The 23,523-nt window shown below is 32.7% G+C and overlaps 1 protein-coding gene across 1 annotated transcript in view; it reads left to right on the top strand.

The window, feature by feature from the left end:
* Positions 1-23,523, top strand: part of Csmd3 (CUB and Sushi multiple domains 3) — a 1,059,412-nt gene that overhangs the window by 384,173 nt on the left and 651,716 nt on the right. Inside the window, exon 7 of the mRNA XM_051202442.1 lies at positions 15,547-15,858. Within this exon, the coding sequence (XP_051058399.1) occupies positions 15,547-15,858 (312 nt within the window). The remainder of the gene's footprint in view (positions 1-15,546; positions 15,859-23,523) is intronic.

Genomic DNA, 23,523 nt, shown 5'->3' with positions numbered 1-23,523 from the left:
AGCTGCTGGTAAAGGTGGCCTCAAGTTTCTTTCAGAGTGTCACCATTTAATGATTCATTTGTGTAAATGTACTTATGATCAATATTTTCACTATTTCAAAATATTCAATGAAAGTAATACATCACAGGTACACACCTGCTGAGTTAACTGTGTTCTTGTGCAGCATTTTAACCTTATTAGCATTTACTGGTTACATCATGGGGAGGAGAATTATGGATTAGCAGGTGTCAATATTGATTTTCCTATAAACGAGAATATTTTACCTTTACTGTGAAACTAATGTTGTTCATGAAACAAGGCAGATTTCAAAAAATAATTTCTAAAAGAAATACAGTAAAAGTATACTCAGGGTAGAAAATGGTGATTATAACAAATCCTGTCTGAACTCTAATTATAAATAATGAAAGTAAAGAAAATAGACCATAGTTTTATTCCTAGTATGTTCAAACCCCAAAATTAATTTCAAACCAATATTTATTCACATATAATATGCAGTCAATCTGTGAACTAGTTTTGAAATGATTAGAAATTATCATTCTCTGTTATTTACAAAAGTCAAACATATATGTTTGGTAGACACAATTTAAGGGGCTTCTAATTGTTGAAAATCACTTTTCTAGGATAGCATCTAATGCAGCAGATGGTATTTGTATATATAATTTTACCTTTATAGAATAATATTTTCTTTATCACATTTTTATTTCATATACTTATAAAGCATTAACTTACTCTACTGCCTAATGCCATGTTATTTAAGTTCATCTTAATTAAACCTGGAGTTATTTGCCCCTGTAAAATTGTATTTACTATAGTCAATAATGTCAAAATGGCATAAATCCAGTTAGATTTTTATAGTCAACTTTTTTTTTCTAAAAGAACACAATTTTTGGAGAACACAATCCAAATTACAGCATTTCATAAAGATTCCTGCCAGCTGACCATCTTTGCAGACATTCTGGCATTGGCCGTATGGTATGACAGCAAGCATGGAGAACCACTGATGTCCCAGAAAATCCTATGCAATCTCTATCTACTCAAGGAAACTCCTGGACCCAATTACATTTCTTACTTGGAAGATCTTAACATTACTGGAAAACAAATAAATTACAAACAATAGATATTGATGACTCAGTTAGTCATTCTACTGACCATTTACAAATGATTCATAAAGCACTGTGTATATCATATAGCACTGGGGAGTTAAAAAATAAAACTGGAAGAAATGATTATAAAGATGAATTATTATGAGTTTAAATGTTGCATTTCTTTCTCTAGTGATGACCTGAGAAATCATGCTTTATAAAACCACAAAATATGTGCATATTTTTTATAGGTATGGTCTTTCTATTAAACACAGGCAGGTGTCCAGCTGTCTAACTTAGCTCTTAAGAAGTTAGAGTACACACATGCAGCACTATTGCACGATAAATTTTATATTTGGCTAGAAATGTTTTTAAATAATTTATGTTTTCTGTAAGTATGAATTATTTATTTCCTATCAAAGATGCTTTGATTTTCTAAACACATGGTAGAAAGAGGGAGGGGGAGAAGGTAAGGAGAGAGAAAAAAAGAAAATAAATAATGAAAAATGCTCATCTACTTTTAGATTCAAATTAAATACAATTTCCCCAGAAAGCCCCTGTTTCTTAGTCTCACTGCCTAGAATAGTTCTTCTGTTACTTTTTCCTATAGCATCTGACATTTCACCATTTAAGTTATTTAACTGAGATAGGAAAAGTCACCTCCCCTGTGCTGCATTTAAGCAGCAATGCTAATTTTCAACACTCTGGCAATTAGCATGAGCCTTCTGTGGATATAAGCAGCTATTTGCCCTCAGCTGCCTGGGTCATTGGGTTGTTGGATCCACACAATCCTTATCAAGTGGTGTTGGTGTTGTAAACTGGTATTTCATTTCCTATCTTTGTGAATATGATCTCCTTATAGCTTATATATATGTCTTGCATGGCAAACTCAGGAAACATATTAAGAGCTAATATACAAGTTCTACAACTCACACGGAATTATTTATGCTCAGTTCTGTTGGATACAGAAAGTAGTGAGGACACTCTGTATCAAAGGCATCATTCGTGTGACTCAGAGAAGAACTGCACTTCTTTATATAAGGGGATGTGCTTAGTCCTGCCTCTGCTTGATACACCATGCTGTATTGATGCCCATGGGAGACCTTCCCCTTTCTGCACAGAAACAGAGGAATACTGGATTGGGGTAGGGGATGGAAGGGAGGGGAGGGAAGAAATGAAAGGTGGGGAGATATGGGGAAACTGTGGTATAATATAAAATAAATTAATAAAATATAATAATAAAATACTACCAACGTATGACTACATTTAAACTAGAACAACATAATATCGTGTTTTCTTGTTTTTTTTTTCCCTTGCTTACTTTTTCTCTTACTAGCCCCTATTTTCACAGTTAAGTATTAATATAGGACATTGCCTAAGAGAGTGGAAATTTATAATATGTACATATATATGTATTAAAGAATGAAAGAAAATTGGACCTGCTGCTGTTATTAATTTGATATTTATTTCTGATATTTAAATTTTGCCTTTAACATACATGAACTGAATTGAAAATAAACCTGATTTGATAACTATGGCACAAAACACACTATAGAACATAGTGAAAAGTCAAATAACGTAAAATGCTTGTTGCAAAAAGACAGGGTAAGAAGGAACAGTGGGCACCAAGCCTGATGACATAACTAACCTGAGTACAGACACTGTAATGAGAGAACAAACTCTCACAATTTGTCCTCTACCTACCAAAATGCATACATACACACACACTCACACACACACACACACAGGATAAATTTAAGAAGTATAAAGTAGAAATGATACCTACATAGAAGCACTCTTTCATTAAGATCTGTATTATCTAATCCTAAGAAATAAATGAAATGCCAGGGAGCTGCTCTACTCTTCCAGGACTTGCCATCCCTGCATCCCCAGCAAAGTCAGCTCCTTCCAGTCTCATGGACAGGAGCCTGGCTTTTTCTTTCCTTCATAGTTACTCCACAGTCCCTCTCACAGCCTTTTCTGTGGCCCTGCTGCTCAGAGACCTCCTTCTGCTACCCAAAAGAAATGATTCCCACCTCCTTGCTACCCATCTCCCCTGTGATTTTTTTTTTCTTCTGACATACTGTATCAAACTAAACCCAGCACTTTCCACTGTATAAACTACTACTTCAGCAGAATCTCTCTTTCTGGAGTAGGGGAACCCTTTTTTCCTAGAAAGCCCTGGTCATCCTGATCCAAATGGCCTCCTGACCATTCAATTACCTTCCTAGGATCACTTGATCCCACGGTTCAGTTCACTAAAGCTTATTTGAATTGGGTCATCTGGACTTGGCAAACACACTAAGAGGTAACAGAAGAGATGACAACAAAAGGGTATGCTGAACCTTGGACAGCATATTTTCACACAAACACTACTGGACTCTAGAAAGATAGCTGAGGATGGAACCTCAATACCAGTTCTACAGAAGAAAATCTCTGATACCTCTAGCATCGCAATGCTCTCCTGGATATCATACACTACCACAATGACAGAAGAGAGATGGTATTAGCAAAAAAGATAAAAAGGCATAACTAAAAAATTACGTCAGATGTTCAAGTGTGAATGCAGAAATGCAATAACTTAGGTCATTCAGATAACATACCTACCATCTAAAATTACCAATGTGACAGTGATGAACACCAATGAGTGACTCAGAATATCTCTGATCTTTGTTTTCAGAAGACAAGCATTAAAAATAATGACTACATCTAGATTCTAGAAACTCAATGATGACATGGATGTAGTGAAAGAGAGAAAAATAAAGCAATGAATGGAATTCCAGATATGAAAAGAGATTTCAAAGAAAAAGATAGAATTGACACACAAAACTGAATTGAAACGGTTCTGAAATTGAAAAACTCAATTAGAAAAAAAAAATTCAATGAAAAGCTTTGCTATCATAGGGGATCATATAGGAAGCAGAAGCCAGGATGGAGAGACAATCTATAGGTACAGGGGAAACCAGAAAAGTCAAGGAGAATATGTTAAAAATCTATAATTGGAAAATGGGAAGGTTTGGGGATGTTAAAGGACTGCCCTTCAAATTAAAGCTGTATGAAAAGGAGAGCACCTTAGCAAACACATAGAGAATATCTTCATAGAAAAACATAGAAAAAAAATAAAAGGAAAAAGATATCCTACTATGTATAAGAAACACTTAGAACAGAAAGTAGACAGGACCAGAAAAGAATTTCCCCATTACATATTATAGTTAAAACATTTACAACACAGGATTTGGAAGTGGTGTCAGAAGTAAAAAGAAAGAAAGACCAAGTCACCTGGAGAGGCAAGTCATCAGAATAAAACTTGGTTATCTGACAGAAACTTCTAAAGCAAGACTTCAAGCAAAGCTAGTCCAAAAAACTTAACAAGAGGAAAATTCTACTATCATTGTCAACAAGAAGAAAATTCTACTTGGGTGGTTTTGTGTTTAGAGTAGTAAAACAATTTGTCCTTTTACTCACAGTTTGAGTTCTATAATGATCCTAGAGTTATTTACAAATGTGTGGGAAATTGGGAAAAGATATCTAACCCCTTGTTTAATTATGAATATTCAGGGTATGCAGAAGAACATTCTCTCAGATATCCTATAGGAAGTGACAGATTCCATAGACCATGTAATCATAACATAGAATATTATATGCTCTCTAATGTCTTATAACAAGTGTTCATTAAACTGTGTATGAGAGAGAAGAGAGACAGAGACAGAGGGGGAAGTATGTGGGGGTGGGAAGGAATGGTGGGTGATCATTAAATCCTATTTCATATCATCTGTAACGGACTAAAAATCCAAAAAGTTCTACTGCATAACTAGAGATTGGGAAACTGGATTCAGTATTTTTAGATACTTACCCTGCATATTAGTTTCAAAAGTTAAATTTTTAGGACAGCTTGGATGTTAAGTCAGGTGTGACTTAGTTCCTTCTACTTATCCATACCTTTTTCTCCAGGTAATCACTTAAAGTTTCCATATCATTACAAAGTCACCAGAACTGGAAGGTTTGGATATTTAGCAGAATGCAGTAGTAAATATAAAGATGAAAATGATCTCAAACACGTTCTTAACTTGCTTCTCTGTTTTTGTTGTTTGTTTGTTTAATAAGAAGGTTTCAAAAATCTTGTCCATGTGATGTCATCATGGTTACTATGTCAGTCCAGAATATTTCACAATATCCATCAAAATAAACTTTCTTTCAAAGGATCAATATCTTTCACTTAACTTTTATTTACAATATATGCAAGATGTTTTCAGAATTAACAACAGTATGATTAAAATGATAATTTTCATGGAAGGTTCAGCAGCTCAATTAAAGTGATGAATATCTGATTATAAATAGGTCCAAAGTATTACAGAGGATATACATGTATTCAAAATTAAAACAAAGGGAAACAAATACAACAAATCAAAACTAGTTGTAGATTTCATGGCATTCAAATTTAAGTGTGTTCTATATTTGTATTTATTAAATCTGGGAATTTAATTTCAAAACACTCATAGCCACATGGCTGTATAAATTAAATATTTGACCTCTTCTTAGCTCATATATGCCTTCAATATCATGTCTACTTTATAGCTAGAACAACCTTTCCAAAATGGCAATCTTGTCCCATCAATCTTGTACTTGAAATTCTTCCTTGATGCATCATCTCTTGAGGCAAAGTTGAAATGTCTTGACTCTTTCATATTTGTTGTCCATTATAAATTTTATCACCATTCCTGTCCTGCCAAAAAGTTTGCCATGACTTAAGTATACATTGTAGATTCCCTGCTACATTTTTCCTAAAATTGTACCTACTAAAAACTATGCCCCTCTTTACTACCAGGAATAACCTTTTGATATTTTAAATTCAAAAGCAATGCCTATCACCTAAATGTTTCAGTAAGAATTGTTTAGTGTTTCCCAGGCATTTTCCTAGTTCTCTGTGTACCCAATATGGAGCATATCATAGCATTTTGATTATTTAAATAGCTGTTAGTCTTCTTAGAAAGAAATCTACAGATGTCTTTCATAATAAGTTGTATATTTCTGTGCTGCATATGGTTCTGAATGTGTCTGTGAAAGAGAAAAGGGATAGAGAAAAAAAAGATGTAATGTGGTATTTTATACTTAGAATATTTAAAATGCAAACATGAGACAAAACAGAAAATCTATTTTCTATAGGATATTAGCACATGTGCAACATTGCCTTCTCTGAATTAAATCCAAAATTGGAATGCTTCTGTAATATTTACAAAGACATAAAAGGAGTGGTGGTTTGAACCTATCTACAGTTCACTAGTGTCCATTTTCTTTCTTATCAAATATATTGTCTTTTTAATTATATGTAGTTTCTTTGTAATTAAAACATAAATTATCCATAACATCTCCAGGGAGGCTTTCAAAAAGAGGAGATCTAATTAACCTTCAGGTTTCCAGCACCCTAAGGATTAAACTCTGTAATCCTATAGAACTAAGTCAAAGAGGTTGACTAGAAGTCATTATGTTAAACTTGATGGCTTCTCTGATACTCTCATTCAGTTTTCTTTCTGTGATTACTAAAATTAAGTTTCTCTGTCCCATAACCAAGTTAAAATCCTAAGCACATTTAGTGCTAAACATAAACCATGTAAAGCTCTACCATCATTTTATAGTACTGATAAAAATTTACCAATAACATTATAATACTTATTAAATTATAACATTAATATTGCAGATTTCTTCCTATATGCTTTTTTCTAAAACATTTTCTAAGACATTCTAAAGCACATTATGCTAGTATACATTTCATATTATAAAATTAGCACATGTTCTATAGACCTTGTTGCCAGGGGTTTCTAATAGACTCCATTACCTCTCCCTACTTATGACATTTCTCACCAGTTGCTACAAAAAATTGTACTCAGCAAACACTATACTTGTGCTACCTGCAGAATGCTAGCTGGTTTCTAACCACCCACACCTCTTTCAGGTTATCTGGCTCCTATCCACCTACACCTCTCTTTGACTAGTTTGTTCCTATACACCCACCCCACTCTTCTCCTGGGCTAGCTGGTTCCTATACAGCCATACTTGTCTTAAGCTAGATTGTTCCTGTACACCCACACTTTACTTAGGCTAGCTGGTTCCTATCCATGCACACCTCTCTAGTACCCATGTTAATAATTAGATTAGATCATCTATCTAGTCACATAGTAATATGTGGCATCAGTTATTAATTTATGGCCAATCAGATCCCAGTAAGTATCATTAAATAATAAAATGGTAAGTTTCTTATTCCTCTCTAGAGTATGCATCATACACAATTTGACAATCATTTCCACCTAAGAAAAAATTTTAAAGAATTTTTTAGATATGTGGAAAGTAAATTGTGGAATTAAGGGCAAATCCTTGGTTCCTTAACATCATATAATATGTATAAACCCTGCATAATGCATCCTTTAAGAGACACTTTACACCAGGCAGTGGTGGTACATGCTTTGAATCCCAGCACTTGGGTGGCATATGCTGGTGAATCTACAAAACATGATCTACAAAGCTAGTTCCCAGATTGTCAGAGATGTTAACAAAGAAAAGCATGTTTCAAAAAACAACCAACCAAACAAACCAAGACATGTTTGAACTTGGTGAAATTAATGGCACTCCTCTTTCCAAAATGTAACTGAAACATAGAAAGAAACAAAAGTAACAAGTGTGTCTACAGATAATAATAACAGCTATATCTACAGACAGTAATATGAGCCAGTGCACAGAAGTACTGAGAGAGAGCTCAGGGAAAGATCTCCAATAACTCCCTCCCCCATCATTGCTAGGATAAGAACAAACCTCAGCTCAACTTTTCCTGTTTGTCTCCCTTTGATAACAAATAAAATACTATAATTTTTGTATTTTAGAAACAGGTTATCTTCAAATGAAGGAGAGGGGAAAATTGGAGCCAATTTTTAGGAACTACATCTAACAACAGAATTTTTCAAATTATTAAATGTTACTTCCCATTTTTTCTTTGTCGTTGTTTTGTACAGAGCAGGAATATATGTTGGCTTTACTCCAGTTTATCTTTTCTGGGCCACAGATATTTCTTTTGCTCCTGTCTAAATTTTAAAAATGAATATATATTGTGGAATTTGGTTTATTTAAGTTGTGGTAATTTAGGAGTTCTTACTACTATTTGTGTGGCAGAGCATACCACCAGGTATTTGCATCTTAGGCAGGGTAACTCAGTTGCTTAACATAGAGAATATTGAGGGGAAATAATGGCTTCTTTTGTCAACCCTGGGGCTACTACTGTCCAAGTATATAGGAGTTATTTCTAAGATGTGATCTGTAGACTATGTGTCTGAGACACATAGAAGTGTAAGGAGGCGACATGCCATTGCATATATATATATATATATATATATATATATATATATATATATATCCTTATTTTACATATCGATCCCAGTCCCCTCTCCCTCCCATGCCCCACGCCCCAGGCCTCCCTCCCATTCCCCAATCACTCCACAGGGACAGTGGTGCCTACCAGGAGGTATCATCAAAATCTGTCTCTAGGCCAAGGGAGTATCCCTCCATAGGGAATGTCTCCCAAATTTCTTTTGTGCACCAGGGATACATCGTGGTTCCATTGTCAGAGGTCCTTGCTCAGGCCTTCTAACTGAGACCCACTTTCAGAGGGTCTGAGTACAAACCCTTGCTTAGGTTAGCTGTCTGTGGGTTTCTGTATTTTGGTCTTGACCCCATTTTCTTATCACTCCTCCCTCTCTGCAACTGGATTCCAGGAGTTTGGCTCAGTGTTTAGCTGCGGGTGTCTGCTCCTGTTTCCATCAGCTACTAGATGAGGGCTCTATGATGGAAGAAAAGTTTATCAATCTCATTTTCAGGAAAGGGCATTTAAGGTAGCCTTTCTAATGCTGCTCAGATTGTTAGTTGGGGTCATCCTTGTAGGTCTCTGATCATTTCTCTAGAGTCAGTTTTCTCTTCAAATACATTGTACATGCAATATAAAATTCTCCTTGTTCAGGTGGATAAAGTGTAATCTTGGATGCATGGTAAATGGTATATCTTTATATGTTATCATTTGGACATACCTGGAAAGGCTAAATTATTTAGTGTTTTTTAAATATATAAACAATCAGTCATTTAACTGTTAATAATTATAACTAAATATAGAATAAAATATATCTTTCAAACAAAGAAGAGAATTGTGTATATAAATATTTTACTCATTTTTTTACATGTTTATCTTTTGGTTAATGTTTAATTTACCTATTAAGAGGAAGTAGATAAATAAATATAAAGGATATAATGTCTGCCTTCATGTTAGTAATATATATGAAATACTAGAAACAGGATGACCTTTTAGTTAATGTTTCTTATACATAATCATGAAAGAAGGTATATAACAGTTTTCATAATAAGACCTCTGAATCTCCTAAGGAAATATGCATTAATATAAACACATATATGCATACCTATAAACATCAATAACTATAATTTGTTTGTTTGGGGGATAACTGGTAGCAGTATGTTCTTCTCCAGTTCAATGAGAAAAGATCTGTTTCAGACAAGGTCTAAACTGTCAGGTGGGAAGATGGTTGTAGCAGGATGTGGCAAGCCATGTTAATACATGCCAAGGACACTTGCCAATAATCTCAATCTAAGCCTGTGTAATAGATTTTCAATGTTACCATTGTGGCTTCTTGAAAGACATTCGTATTTGGTTATAACAAAGTCTTCCACTCGTGTGTTGTGGATTCCTGCAAGTGGTGTATAGTTAAGGTTTTCAAAATGTAAATAAATGAGGGTGAGGAGGTACTGACCCTTGACACTGCAGCTTTACTGTAATAATCACATGAAACAATAAATGATCACTTGAAAAGAGAAGTAATATTTTATTACTCACAAAAGTTTCATTGGTTCTCCTCTTGGTTGTAATAAATAAGCCTATTTTTCATATATATTGATAAAATTTGTTATTCGTACCATTATTCATACATTCATATTTAAATGTAATAGTTTCATTGTGATCAACGTAATTGTCTCATGAATGCTGTTTGATCATTTTGATATTTCTACAGATCATTGTCAAAATGAATTTATCATTATTTGATATGTGAAATCATCATCATTTCAGAAAATTCCGATTCTGGGACTATTGGTGGCTGTCAAATAATGATACAGGAAATAACTTGCTTAATATTCATTTTATAATAATTTTGTAGACAGTATTGATTTAGTAAATGTGCCAGTAAATTTGCTAAATAAAATCTCATGAATTTCATTTTAATGGAAAATACTTTATTATTTTTTCCCTTTGTCATCATATCAGTGAGACATTTTGTACTCAATTAGCAATAGCCAAGCCAATGTAAAACTATTAATTTATATTTACTATTAAGTTAAAAACATATGTGTAACTTAGAGAAAATGAACATTTGTCAATACAAAATCTCAGACATTTCTTTCTATGCTCTCCATTACATTTTAAATTAGTATGTACTAATCTAATTACCTATACATTATGATGTTGTGTTACTTGATACATGTTATTTGATAGCACTTCAGAAGCTAAACACAAATTACTGTTCTTCAGAATTGTCATTGCCACTTAATTAGGAAGGTAAATTATATTAATTGAGGATTTAAATATCAAAAATTTAATGGAGAGGCAACATTAATTTAGTATATCAGTTTAAAAATATCGTTTTACAAAATAAATAATGAACTATTTTTAAAGCTATTTTATAAGTTAATACTTGTTATTTAATATCTTTAAATGCTTCTGGACAGTGACAGGTTTATATAAATAGTTGTTGATTAAAACAAAACACTACTTTGTATCATTTCAAGGTTTTCTGTCTCAGTTTACCTGTATCTTCTCTAACTTGACTATTTATGTAACCTTATTGGCAGTTAGAGTCTAGTAGACACAGCTTCGAACTTGAGGCAAATTTTACCATTTTAAATGTTAAAATACTTAGCTGTTTTCTCACTACTATATGATTAATAAAATAGTATTATCAGACATAATAAATAGAGGCATCCTTTGATTTTACACAAGTTCAGAGAGCTTAGGGGTGCTTTTATGTGTTGGCATTTCCATGCAAGATTCATGTAAACAATGTTCAATATGAAAAAAAAAAAAAAAAAAAACAGGACTGGATAGATGACTCAGTGGTAAAGACCATTCATTTCTTACTCTTGTGAAGAACCTGGGTCTGATCCCCATCATCCACATGGAAATTCAAGTTTCCTTGGGCGCCAAACATGCACAGATTTCCATGTGGGTAAAACACTCATAAAACACTAAAAATAAAATTTAAAAAAATTTTAAAAGGGAGAAAACAAAACTGCAAAATGACTTAAATGAGCAAAAGCCATAATATATGTAAATGATAGCCCAAAGATAATTGCAACATTAGAAGTATTTTGATTTCATTTTGGCATTACTTTATTTTATATATAAATATATGCAGGTACTTTTGCATGTTTTCATTTTCAATGTTTGTTACAATTTTCACCACTACATATCCTTATTACTTATTTTTGTAGAATTTATTGGCATGATTCAGATAAAATACTGAAATTAAGGAAGTAACAGAACCAGGGAAGATAACTTGCACAAAGCAATTCTTGAACCAAAAGCTAAGAGCATCTTCTTGGACTGATAAGACACATTTAATGTATTCATTTTTTTTAATTTGAGAGACCATCTATTAATGCTCAGCAGATTTTATTCCTTAACAATAACTAGAAATCAATGTGTCATAAAGCTTGAATTGGAATAATATTTAATTAAAAGGAATTTCTAATTCAGTTATAAGACTTAATTTTGTATATTCTCTAATTATACTTTTATAATGGCTTATGTTTCTTACATTTATTGTTAATATTGCAAAACTTTTACAATAATAATTTTATTAAAATGCATTAAGAAACCAGATTGGGTATTGTACACATTTCTGAATATTATAACTTGCATGTATAGCATATGCCATTCTCCATTGTCATGATTCCAAATGTAACACACATTTATGATTTATATAAGCATGTTTCATTTATGTTTATCATTTCATTTTTTCTTTTGTTATATGGGGAATGTCTTAATAATAATAAATTTATATTTAGATGTGTCATATTATAAACATAGTATTTTAAAGTATAGCTCAAGCTAATTATTAAAGGAAAATCTAATTTTGTTAAAACACATTTTATATACATGATTCTATTTTAAATGATGAGCAGAATTTTTTCAAATGTATATTTTTTTCCATTAATTTGGTTGTATGTCTTGTTATGTACTGTTGAAGACAATCATTTTGTGATTATACAGCAGCATACTTCTCTTTTAAAGAAAAATATTTAAACATTAGATTTAATATTGTATATGCTATTTTATATATTTAATATTTCCTTGATGATGCACTTCATTCTAAGATTGTGTCAACATTGACAGTTGCCTCATATGTGTGTGGCAATTACATGTATGGAATTTTTAATGATTTTAAGCTATTAAATAGTCTATTTATTTGATTTAAAAACTTCATGTTTCTTATACTTTCACATAGGTGCAAGGATAATTATTCTGAACTTGTTTATGTTTGATGTAAATAACTAAAATATATAATATATAATGACAAGGGTTATTGGGGGAGTCAGTGTTGATCTTATAAGTAGATATATTTATGTTAAATGTAATTCTTTCTATTTTCATTAATCATATTTACTCTTTAATTTAGAGATACAATTAAACCCATCAAAAGCAGATTATATTATATTCTGAAGTGGTCAAAAAGCATTTAATAGTTTGCTTCTAAATGTTCAGATTTCACACTTTCTCAAAGTGATGTTTTTGAATTTATAGGTCATAGGTAACATGTTTCTTATTCCCATTGGAATTCCTTTTTTAACCATGAGAGTATAAAAAATGTGACATTTCAATGTTTGTTTTTTTTCTTGCTTCTTCGTTAAATCACATATTCGGGGTAATGGAGAAATAAGTAATCACTGTTTCCATTGCTCAGAGATAGAGGTAAATGTTCAAGTCTTCAAGATCGAGTTACTCAATGATCCTTCTACTAAACTATACCAAACATGGGTTTAAATCCCAGTTTAATCTGAACTTGCATCTATGTCCTGGGTACTGCAAGAAAATGGCTCTCACAATCCATCAGAAACTTTGTGGTGAAAATTTAGAAATGCAACCAAAGCCTGTTTTCTAGAACCAAGAATCAACAAGAAATTGTTTCTCAAATGCATCCTTTTTCAAGATCATCATAATGGCTTTTTAGTAAGGTGTGTTTGTCCAGCTCAGCTTCTATGTTTTAGATAGAGTACAAAATCCTTTTCTTTTCATACTTTTAGTATGACATGTTTACAGATAAATGACTTCCTTATTTAAGACCAAAAGTCTTGAAGTCAGAGAGGTGGCTCAGTGGTTAAGAGCACTTACTTTATAGCTCTTAAACAAAACAGGAGCTCAGTTACAGGACCTACCTGGCAGGTTTCAATGTCACCTGTGCCTGTACTCTAGTGATATGACACCCTTGTTTCCCACCCATAACACCCACACACACACACACACACACACATGCCTGTAAACTTACACACATCCACATTTAAAGAAAACAATATAACAGATTTTGGATGCTATAGTGAAGCAATGGAAATGTTTAAATTTTACGTTTTCATAAAATTTTAAAGCTGAAAGCTTAATTAAAATACGTTCAAATGATAACAATATCATAGAGATGAGACTATCATTTCATAGAAATGATTCATCATTGCTACATGGAGGTCATATAAAAGCAGTTATTGTTTGTCCATATAAATGGAGACTATCCTTATCAAATATTATTTTAGTAAGTAGCACAGGCTTATTTTCACCCATGAATGTAGGGGATTCAAACCTCACACAGTAACACAGAAACATTGTTGATTTTCTGACTGATATTTTAAGATACATTTACTGTTCATATAACCTATTAATTTGCACCTATGTGCATTAATTTGCATCTCAGTTTCCTTCATGAGATATTACTATATGATTCTTATGAAGGTCTAATGAGATTGATAAGGAGTATGGCAATTCATATTTGAAAAGTCCATGGCAACTATCTCTACACATTCCTGACTAGCAATTAAGAGCTCCAAGTTTGTCCACCTTACTCTGAGTTTTAGCCAAATATAATTACCATACTCACTAATATGTGAACAGCATGAAAAAGAATTATATAGGTTAGAACTCAATCAAATTTATAAACTGATACTGCAATTTACTTCTTTCATAATGGTTTAACAACCTTATATATGTTTGTCAAAAAGGCCTAACTAAGGCTAAGTTGACTGAAATGCAAACTACTGAGAAATAGAAAAATAAACTATACAACACTCACCTTAAAAATATTCAATCTTTACTAAAAGCTCAAGCTACAAAATTGAATGATTCTCTTGTTAAACATTTAAACTTTCATTTAAATATATCCTTCATAAGTTCCAGTATTCTGAAATGAGATTTTTATTATATAATCAACATGCCAAATCAGGAATGTACAAACTTTATAAATATTAATTTAAAAAATCCTAATTTGCCAATTTAATATAGTTCTGTATTTAGAGATACAATAAATACTAATATACATACACTTATAAATATATGTTTATACATGCATGTAATGAACTATTAATATAAAGAAATATGCATTGTTATTTTGAAACAATGTTGGGTAAAAAAACAGTCCCTATTAATAATTTCATTTGGTAATGATTTCACTTCTCAATGAAGTCATTTGTTTAATTTTATTCATTTTAGATTTGCTTTATCTAAAATTTTAACTTCAAATAATGAAGAGTATTAACTAATTTCAGCAAGCATCTTAACACTATAAGAGCATAATATCTCATGGACTTGAATATTTTCCAGGTTGGATACTAATCTGACAAATGGGATCAGGATAAGCATATATTACCTAATATTCTCCGACTCTCACTTTTTCATCATTTTTGTTTTTCATTCATGCTTTGATTTCAAATTTTCTTTGTTCACTTGTTTGTTTTAAAATAGAAGTGCTTGACATTGTCCCCAAAATTAGAATGGATATTAAGTCAGAATATTCAAAGCATAATTTTGAGAAAAGTGTGCTTTTATAGCTACTCATTCTGTCACATCTGTGTCTACTAAAATTCCTTTGATGAGCTAAAGGGAAGAAAATCAGTGATGGAGGGTCTCAAAGGAATTGTCTCTTCCATCTTTGTCCACTTTAATGTATTCTGCTAGAATGTTTTATTTTGTTTGTAATTGCATTTGTAAATTGATAAAAGCAATCCTGGGGGTTCTGGGGACTTTACATTTTAGGGGTGTAATTGTGTTTTACTTCACCGTGTTGGTTATCCTTAAGGTATAGTAGAAATATAATTTATTTAACTTATCAAAAAACTATAAAATTCAAAGGAAAAAGTTAGCATCTAGTGCTACTGTGTCCCACAGGTTCTTCTCCATTGACCCACACTACCTCCACTGGTGAGTTAGAGGAGAATGACAGGACTGCCACTGGTGCTATTGCTGTTGCTAGCATACCTGCAGATGTTACTGTATCCAGTGTTACAGCTGTCACCAGCCATAGACTTTCCGAGGAACAGCGAGTGCAAGTTACAAGTCTCAGAAATGCAGGTCTGGATCCCAACACATCCAACGACCAGCTCTCTCCTCATCAAGCAGATACACAAAGTGCAAGGAGAAGACCACGCAATGCTGAGCAGATAGAAAGACCTAAAGAGCTTGCAGTTGTTACTCATAGAGGTATCGATGTTATTTTACTTGTGCCCATTTAGTTTTCAGCCATAGCTATATCTGGTCATGATTCTACTTAGAGAATGAGTTGTAAGAGAGCCAAGGTGGAGAAAGTGAAGAAATAATTTCTCCCTTAGAGGTCTTTCTCTCCTTATATATTTTTCTTTGTCAGCTTTAAAAACACATAATTTGAAGCAGCTGAACAATGTAGATAATAAGGACTAAATTATAATAATTTCAAAGTACAGAAATTATAAATAAATCAAAGTACAATGCAAATGATTTAATTGGAAGGTTAACAGTAGAAAGATTTTTTAAAAGTAACAGCACAAATGAGGGATAAGTACTTGTTCCCAGTACTTATTATCATATAAAATTTTAGAAAAATCAGGAGAATAAAAAGGTGCATATATATAAACACACAGAATTTTGTCATACAGGAATTGTAAGTATTTGCATAAAAATTAAAAGTCTCTATTAGTACTTAAGAAAATATTTGGAAGAAAGGAACCCTATCTGATGTTATATTATACCTAATACCTTCATGATGCAATTCTAAATTAGCTATTGACTAACATAAAAATATATAAATACGTTTTTTAAATTTTCAAAATAAAATGGTTATTGTTGATATTATTAAAAATGCTATTAATTTATAGTATTTTAAGAGATTATAAAATGTGTTGCAAAATATCAACTCAACATATGTAACTTTTGAAAAGTTGGGGAAAACAGCAAATAGATTTTTATGTTTCTAAACAACAAATTGCTTCAATATAGAGAAAAAGCACAAAGTAGTATTAAAAAATAGATATCATTTCTATCAAGATATAAATAATTGTAAATATTAATTTTGTGAACACATTGAAAATATAATGCATACATCCCATTTCTTTCTCAGATTCACATATGATCTATAATCTTTATATGTCCTATGAAGTGTGTATATGCCTGGTTAAACCAGACTATGATATATGAACATTTTAAAAACAAGGTTGAGTACACACTTAATAAAATCAATATCTTGTGACATAAGTTAGTAGAAAATAAAACCAAGCAAACTGCCTCTCCAAAGGAAGTTTATTTCCATTTGATTTTATCCTGGAAGTACTTGTGATAGTTCACATATTCTAAAGTAAAATTTTATCATGTGGTAATTTTAAGGATTCTATTGACATCTTGTCTCTCTATTCACATTCTATCATGAATATTGCTATCGATAAGAAGAAAGATTCACACTAAAATTATGTTTAAATATACCCTGAATTTCTTATTATCAAGAATTCTGAAGTACTCTACAATCACTGTGTTACCCAAAAAGGAAATACGATGACTTATGAGGTTTACCCTATAAGTGATTATGAAAAATAAGTTTTGCCTAAATTGATTAGCTTGTTTTGTGGTGGGGGGGAAACAAAGCCCTATAGAATCACAAACCACTAGTTTGTACAAATTAGAGTAATAACCACTCAGAGTAAAATAGAAAACTAGGTAAATACTCCAAGTATTTGTTGGAAATGGATTTCCCCATAAAAAGTAAATTTATTCATCTAAATTTTAACATCAACAACATTCCCTAGGTAGATTTGAAGCCATGCATTGGCTGCTATGGAGATCTATTAGAGATAGTTGAAAACCTTATTCCCTCTCTATTTTCATTTCAAAATTATAATTTATTTTTTAGAATGTATTCACTCTATAGGCCAATCTGCCTGAGAATTATTCTTTATGATTTCTGTGTTACCATATTGAGAAAAGATTATACACAAGACATTTATAGGTTTTATTAATTGTTATTTTCATCCACTTAATTGTTATATTTGTTCCAAATTGAATTTAATTAAGCTGGTCCTACTGTTAATTCCAGTAGGTGATAGCATTTCCATTGTTTCCATTTATCCATTGTATTTTGTAGCTTTAGTATAAATGTACTAATATGGTAAGGCAAGCATTACCCATGAATATTTCTTTAAATGTACATAGCTCCTATTATTCTATGTGAATCACTTACAGTTTTGAGACTCCCTAAAATGACAGATACATTTTCTGACACTAAACAGTTATCAAAGACATGATTATTAGCAAATCTAAATATTTATATTGATATTGGTGAATATCAAAGGCATATCCTTTAAAATTAAATTGTTCTAGTTCATATAAAATCCCCAAATACTTCCCAAGAAACAGTATGTTTTTAGGGAACAAAATTACATGCCCTAATCTTCAAAAGGTTGTTTATAATAAAGGAAACTAACCAGGCAGTGCTATAGGAATTTTTAAAATATATGAATGTGAGCAACAAGTTGTAGAGAGTATATGAATCATTTAAAAGAATTATTGATTAACCCAATCCAAATCAGTTCCTTAGTTGTTTACAATAGAATACTTTCCAATAGAATTCTATTCAATAGAATTACTTTTAAAGGGCATATTCTTTCAGGCTAACACTTAATGATGGCATTATATAAATACTACTTTACACTCCAAATGTATCCCATGCAATTATGTATACATATATATATATACATATATGTATATATATATATAATCTTTCCTTCCTTTCTTTCATTCTTTCTTTTCTTTCTTTCTCCCTTCCTTCTTTTCCTCCTCTCTCCATTTCTTTTTATTGTTGCATGTATTTTCTGTTAGTTTGTCTAAGATACCTTCTTTCTTGATTTAAAATTATTTAATTATTGATGTTAATAATTACACCATTTCCCACTTTTCTCTTTCCTCCTTTCTAATCCTTGCACTTGTTCAAATTTGTGACTTTTTTATATATATGCATCCATATATATTACATATATATTCCTGAAAACAATATATATATATATAAAATGTACATTATACCTATAAATACATATTATATATACATTTATATATTCCTAAATACAAAAATACAAGCTGCTCAGTGTTACTCAGTGTTTTTGTTTTTATTATTTGCTTTTTTATTTTTTTATTTATTTATGTTTCTTATTTTACATATTGATACCAGTTCCCTCTTCCTCCCTCCCTGTCTCCCTCTCTCCCATGCCTCCCATACCCCTCCCATCCCATCTTCCCCCTCACTCCTCAGAGAGGGTGATGCCTTCCAGGAGGGATCAACAAAATCTGTTGAGTCATTTGGAGTAGGGACTAGGCCCTTCCTCCTGCCTTTATGTTAAAGGAGTATTCCACCACAGGGAATGTCTCCCAAAGTACTTTTGTGGACCAGGGATACATCGTGGTTCCACTGTCAGAGGTCCCTTAGACTGCCCAGGCCTTCTAACTTTTACCCACTTTCAGAGGGTCTGAGTCGGTACAATGCCGATTTCCCAGCTATCAGTCTGGGGGTCCATGAGCTCCCCCTTGTTTAGGTTAGCCGTTATAATGCTACTTATATGTATGTTGTCAGATATGATCATTTACATATTGAAAAAGAATGGTTATGCTCTGCCCCCGAGGAAGATTACTTCCTCTGGTCTCAGCATTCCTTATTTGTTTGTGATCTTTGTGCAGAATTGAGCCTCCTAAGTGCTCGCATGTCCATGATAGCAAGCCCATTGTTGTTGTTGTCCAGGTTGAGTTCATGTTTAATCAGTCATGTAAGGGTGACTTTTGGTTTGCAGCTTCTGAGATTCCTAGGAAACACAACCTCACAGCAAATCCATTCCTCTGGTTCATACTGTCTTTGCAAACTTTCTTCGTCAGTTTTGTCTGAGATTTATAAGAATGGTTCGTTTTGCATTGTGACTGGGCTCTGCAACTTTACACCCCTTTTTCTTTACATTAATTGGTTATAAGTCCATCTCCTGATGTGAAACTGTTTTCTCTAGAAACATGAGACTATCTAAATACAACTTGCTATTGTGAAGTGCATAGGTCTATTCTAACCAAAGACTTATGTGTATTTTTAGAATCTCTTAGGCTAAAATGTTGCAAGAAATTATGGTCTTTCTTCTTGCTGCATTCATTTTTCCTAGTATAGTTTTGGAACATAGATGTATTTAGAAAATTTTAAAATGATAAATAAATATCCACAACTAAGCTACCAAGGAGATTCACTTAATTTACTGAAAATTAAAATAGTGTTGCTCATTACATTGTCATAAATCTGGTTCCCTTTTAAAGAAAATTTTGTGCATTTTATTGTGTCACTATTTTAACTGTTTTGTTAAACATAAATGTTATAAAGAAAATAATAGTCTCATGAAACCACACTATTATGTTGCTAATTGTAGTATTGCTTGAAAATTCACAGTGTATAAGAATATAATGCCTTTGCACATATTTTCAAACTCAAAGGATACCTTTAATTAAACAGAACGAATTATAAAGTCAATTATTTTCATTTGATAACATACAGATGTGGTACAGTGCATACTGTTTTACTGAGGTTACTTATCCCCTAAAGCATAAACATTAACACTTTCCTGTAGTGCAGGTTTTCAATGTTCATAAATTAATGAATTTTGTACTATGATAACTTTCTATTTTCCTTGTTTTAACTGAAAGTGCATTGCAATTAATGTATTTTGTTCATTTTTAAATCATTAGATATTTATATATCCTTTTACAACAATTCAAATAAATTTGTTTCTTATTTATAATGCACAGTACTTACGTAAAAAAGATTAGGGAAACTGGAATTCAGTATGATATTTGACACTTGGCTGTAGGGTACTTAATTGTATATATTTACCCGAGAAGAGTTATTTTCCCTCCATAAGTCCATTTCTATAAATAGTAGATTTTAAATCAATCGGTAATTTTAAAATAGGTATTTATCAAGCATCCTTATACTCCTCCGGCTCCAGCAGTACATTCCAATTGTTTTCTTTTTCTTTTTTTTTTTTTAATTTTTTTTCTTATTTTACATATTGATCCCAGTTCCCTCTCATCTTATGCAATTTAGTGGACTTTCAGATTATGGTGACAGAAAAACTCTGTGAATACTGTATGGATCAGAAGTCTAGTTTGAGTCCATATTCTATTCTCCTTTTCTGGTCTTCTGGTTTTTCTGGTTTGAATAATCAGTATTACTATTACCACAATAAATAAACTAGTTTTGTTGCCTAAGAGGAATATAAAACTGTATTGGAGAGATTAAAGGAGAACCTAGAATTCATATATATTTAATACTATTTATTTACTCTGAGTACTATTTATTCTTTTTTTTTTTTTTTTTTTTTTTTTTTTTTTTTTTGCTGGCCTGGGATGGGTGGGGTAGGCGGTCTAGGGATGGGGTCTTAGTCATAGTATGATTGGAGTGGGCAGAATGAGCCCAGGGTGTGGTGTGAGCCCTTTTAAAGGGCACCAGCCTGCAGCAGGCCTCCCTTCTAGGCCTTCAGCTCCCTGAGAATGGATTGCTTGCTGCTGGGGACACTCTAGACTTCCTGTGTTCCCAGCCCTGTGTGCTCCTCTCAATCTGGGTTGGTGTCTCTGAGCTTGGCTAAAAGCAGACATCGTCTTAGCCTCCCTACTCTAGAAATCCTACAAATGCTTAGGGTTTGCTGATCTTTTCCCAGGGATTGGGGGACAGACAGGCCCGAAGTACCATGGTACCCAAGTCCAGCTTGGGCCCTGTACGATGTTGGTATCACCCTGTGGGGTTGTTAAATAGAATTATATACTTGGGTTCTGATTCTGTTTGCAGATGAGGGCATGGCCTGACATTTTCTTTTCTTTTTTTATTTTCCTTTTTATTTTACATATTGATCCCAGTTTCTTTTCCCTCTCTCCCTCCCTCAATCCCTCCCTCCCTCTTTCCTTCACATGCACCCTGACCACCCTCCCCTCCTACCCTCCCCAATCCACATGTAGGGTGATACCATCCAGGAGGGGTCATCTAAATCTGTCAAGTCATTTGAAGTGGGACTAGGACTTCTCTCCTGTCTCTAGGTTAAGCCAGTATCCCTCCATGGGGGATGTGCCCACAAGTTCCTATTGTGCACCAGGAATACATCCTGGTTCCACTCTCTGAGGTCCCTTAGACTGCTCAGGCTTTCTAGCTGAGACCCATGTTCAGGGGTCATTCCCATGCTAGATTCCCAGCTATCAGTCTGGGATACCATTAGCTCTTCCTTGCTCAGGTCCGCTGTCTCTATGTGTTTCTGCAGCATGGTCTTGTCCTCCTGTCTGCATCTGGATTCCAGTTCGACTCAGTGTTTAGGTATGGGTGTTTGCTTCTGTTTCCAACAGGTACAAGTTGAGGGCTCCATGATGGTAGATGTTGATCTCATTATCAAGGAAGGGCATTTATGGTAGCCTTTCCAGAGTTGCTCAAATTGTTAGTTGGAGTCAATTTAGGTTCAGTTTTCTCTTCAATCCTATAATGGCTCCCTTATTTATACATTCTTGTTAATTTAGTCAATATCCATTTTAGAAAACATTGTATTGATATTGTGGATTATATAAAACTGTATAAGTTTAACATTGGAAATAGATTATAATGATATATTATAGAAATATTTAGGTAATGAGCTGTCATATTATAGTAACAATAAATTAGACATAATATATTCCATCGTCATTCATTTATTTTCATATTGTTTCTTAGAATTATGACATAATGATATATATTTTTCACAAACAATATAATTAAATTCATCTCTTAATAAACATTCTTGGTGCCTATAACTTTTATTATTGAAATATCTGGATCTTTTGACCTGGAGTTTTCCCTCTGTACAAAAACAATGATCATCAATCTTTTTGTTCTTCCCAGCTAAATTTAACAAAAAACCTTCAACAGTGTGTCTAGTAAAATATTTGGTATGAGGTTTCTAGACATCACCAATGTTGGATTTGCAATGCAAAGTAATTCTTTCACAGTATGTTTAATGATGATTTTCACACCAGTGAGGTATTATATTTTTGTTCAGATTACAATTAGTTGTGTATCTTTGAGGATGAATATGAAGTATACTTTCAAACTTAAAAGAATAGCTTAAAAGAAAATACAATCTAAATATCACACCCTAAATAAGAGATAGTATTTTATTTCCAGTTTTAAGAATGCCTATTTAAGTATCATATAGTTCATGAAGGTCATCCATTTCATTAAAAACAAAAGCAGGAATTTTAGCGCTAAACACTCTTTTCAAGAAAGCTCTGCAAGCATAAATAAGGTTCAAATAAAATGTGTGAGCCCCATGCTTCTTTTTTAATTATTGAAAATAGATTCTTCTTTCATACAACATATCCCAAGCACTTTACACTCCCTCCACTTCTAGCTTCCCAAGCTCTACACATTCCCTATTTCCTCTCTAGAAAACAGCAGATTTCCAACAGACAGACAGATAGGACAAAACAGCATATAGTAAGACAAAATGACAGCCCACATAGCAAAACCGGGCAAGGCAATCCAATAGGAGGAAGAGAATCGCAAGAGCAGGCCAAAGGGACAGAGACTCACAGGCCCCATGGGAACACCAACCAAATAGCCATTAACATAAAGCAGAGAATTTGATGCAGACTCAAACAGGCTCCAGCTTATCCTTTCAGTCTCTGTGAGCCGAGGCTATTAAACAGAAACTTTATAAATACAGGTCTATATAGAGAAAGGGTTCTATCTTATGCAAAGCTTTATTGCAGATTCTAGTTTGACAGTATCACTAAGACAGATTATCACATGTGTCAATTCTTTGATGCTAAATATGTTCATGTCTTTAAATTATATGGTCCCCTGTAAAT

Source organism: Phodopus roborovskii, unplaced genomic scaffold, assembly GCF_943737965.1.
Source record: "Phodopus roborovskii unplaced genomic scaffold, PHOROB, whole genome shotgun sequence".
Classification (NCBI taxonomy): Eukaryota; Metazoa; Chordata; class Mammalia; order Rodentia; family Cricetidae; genus Phodopus; species Phodopus roborovskii.
Note: the sequence above shows the minus strand (reverse complement) of the source record. Positions and strands in the feature narration are given on the sequence as shown.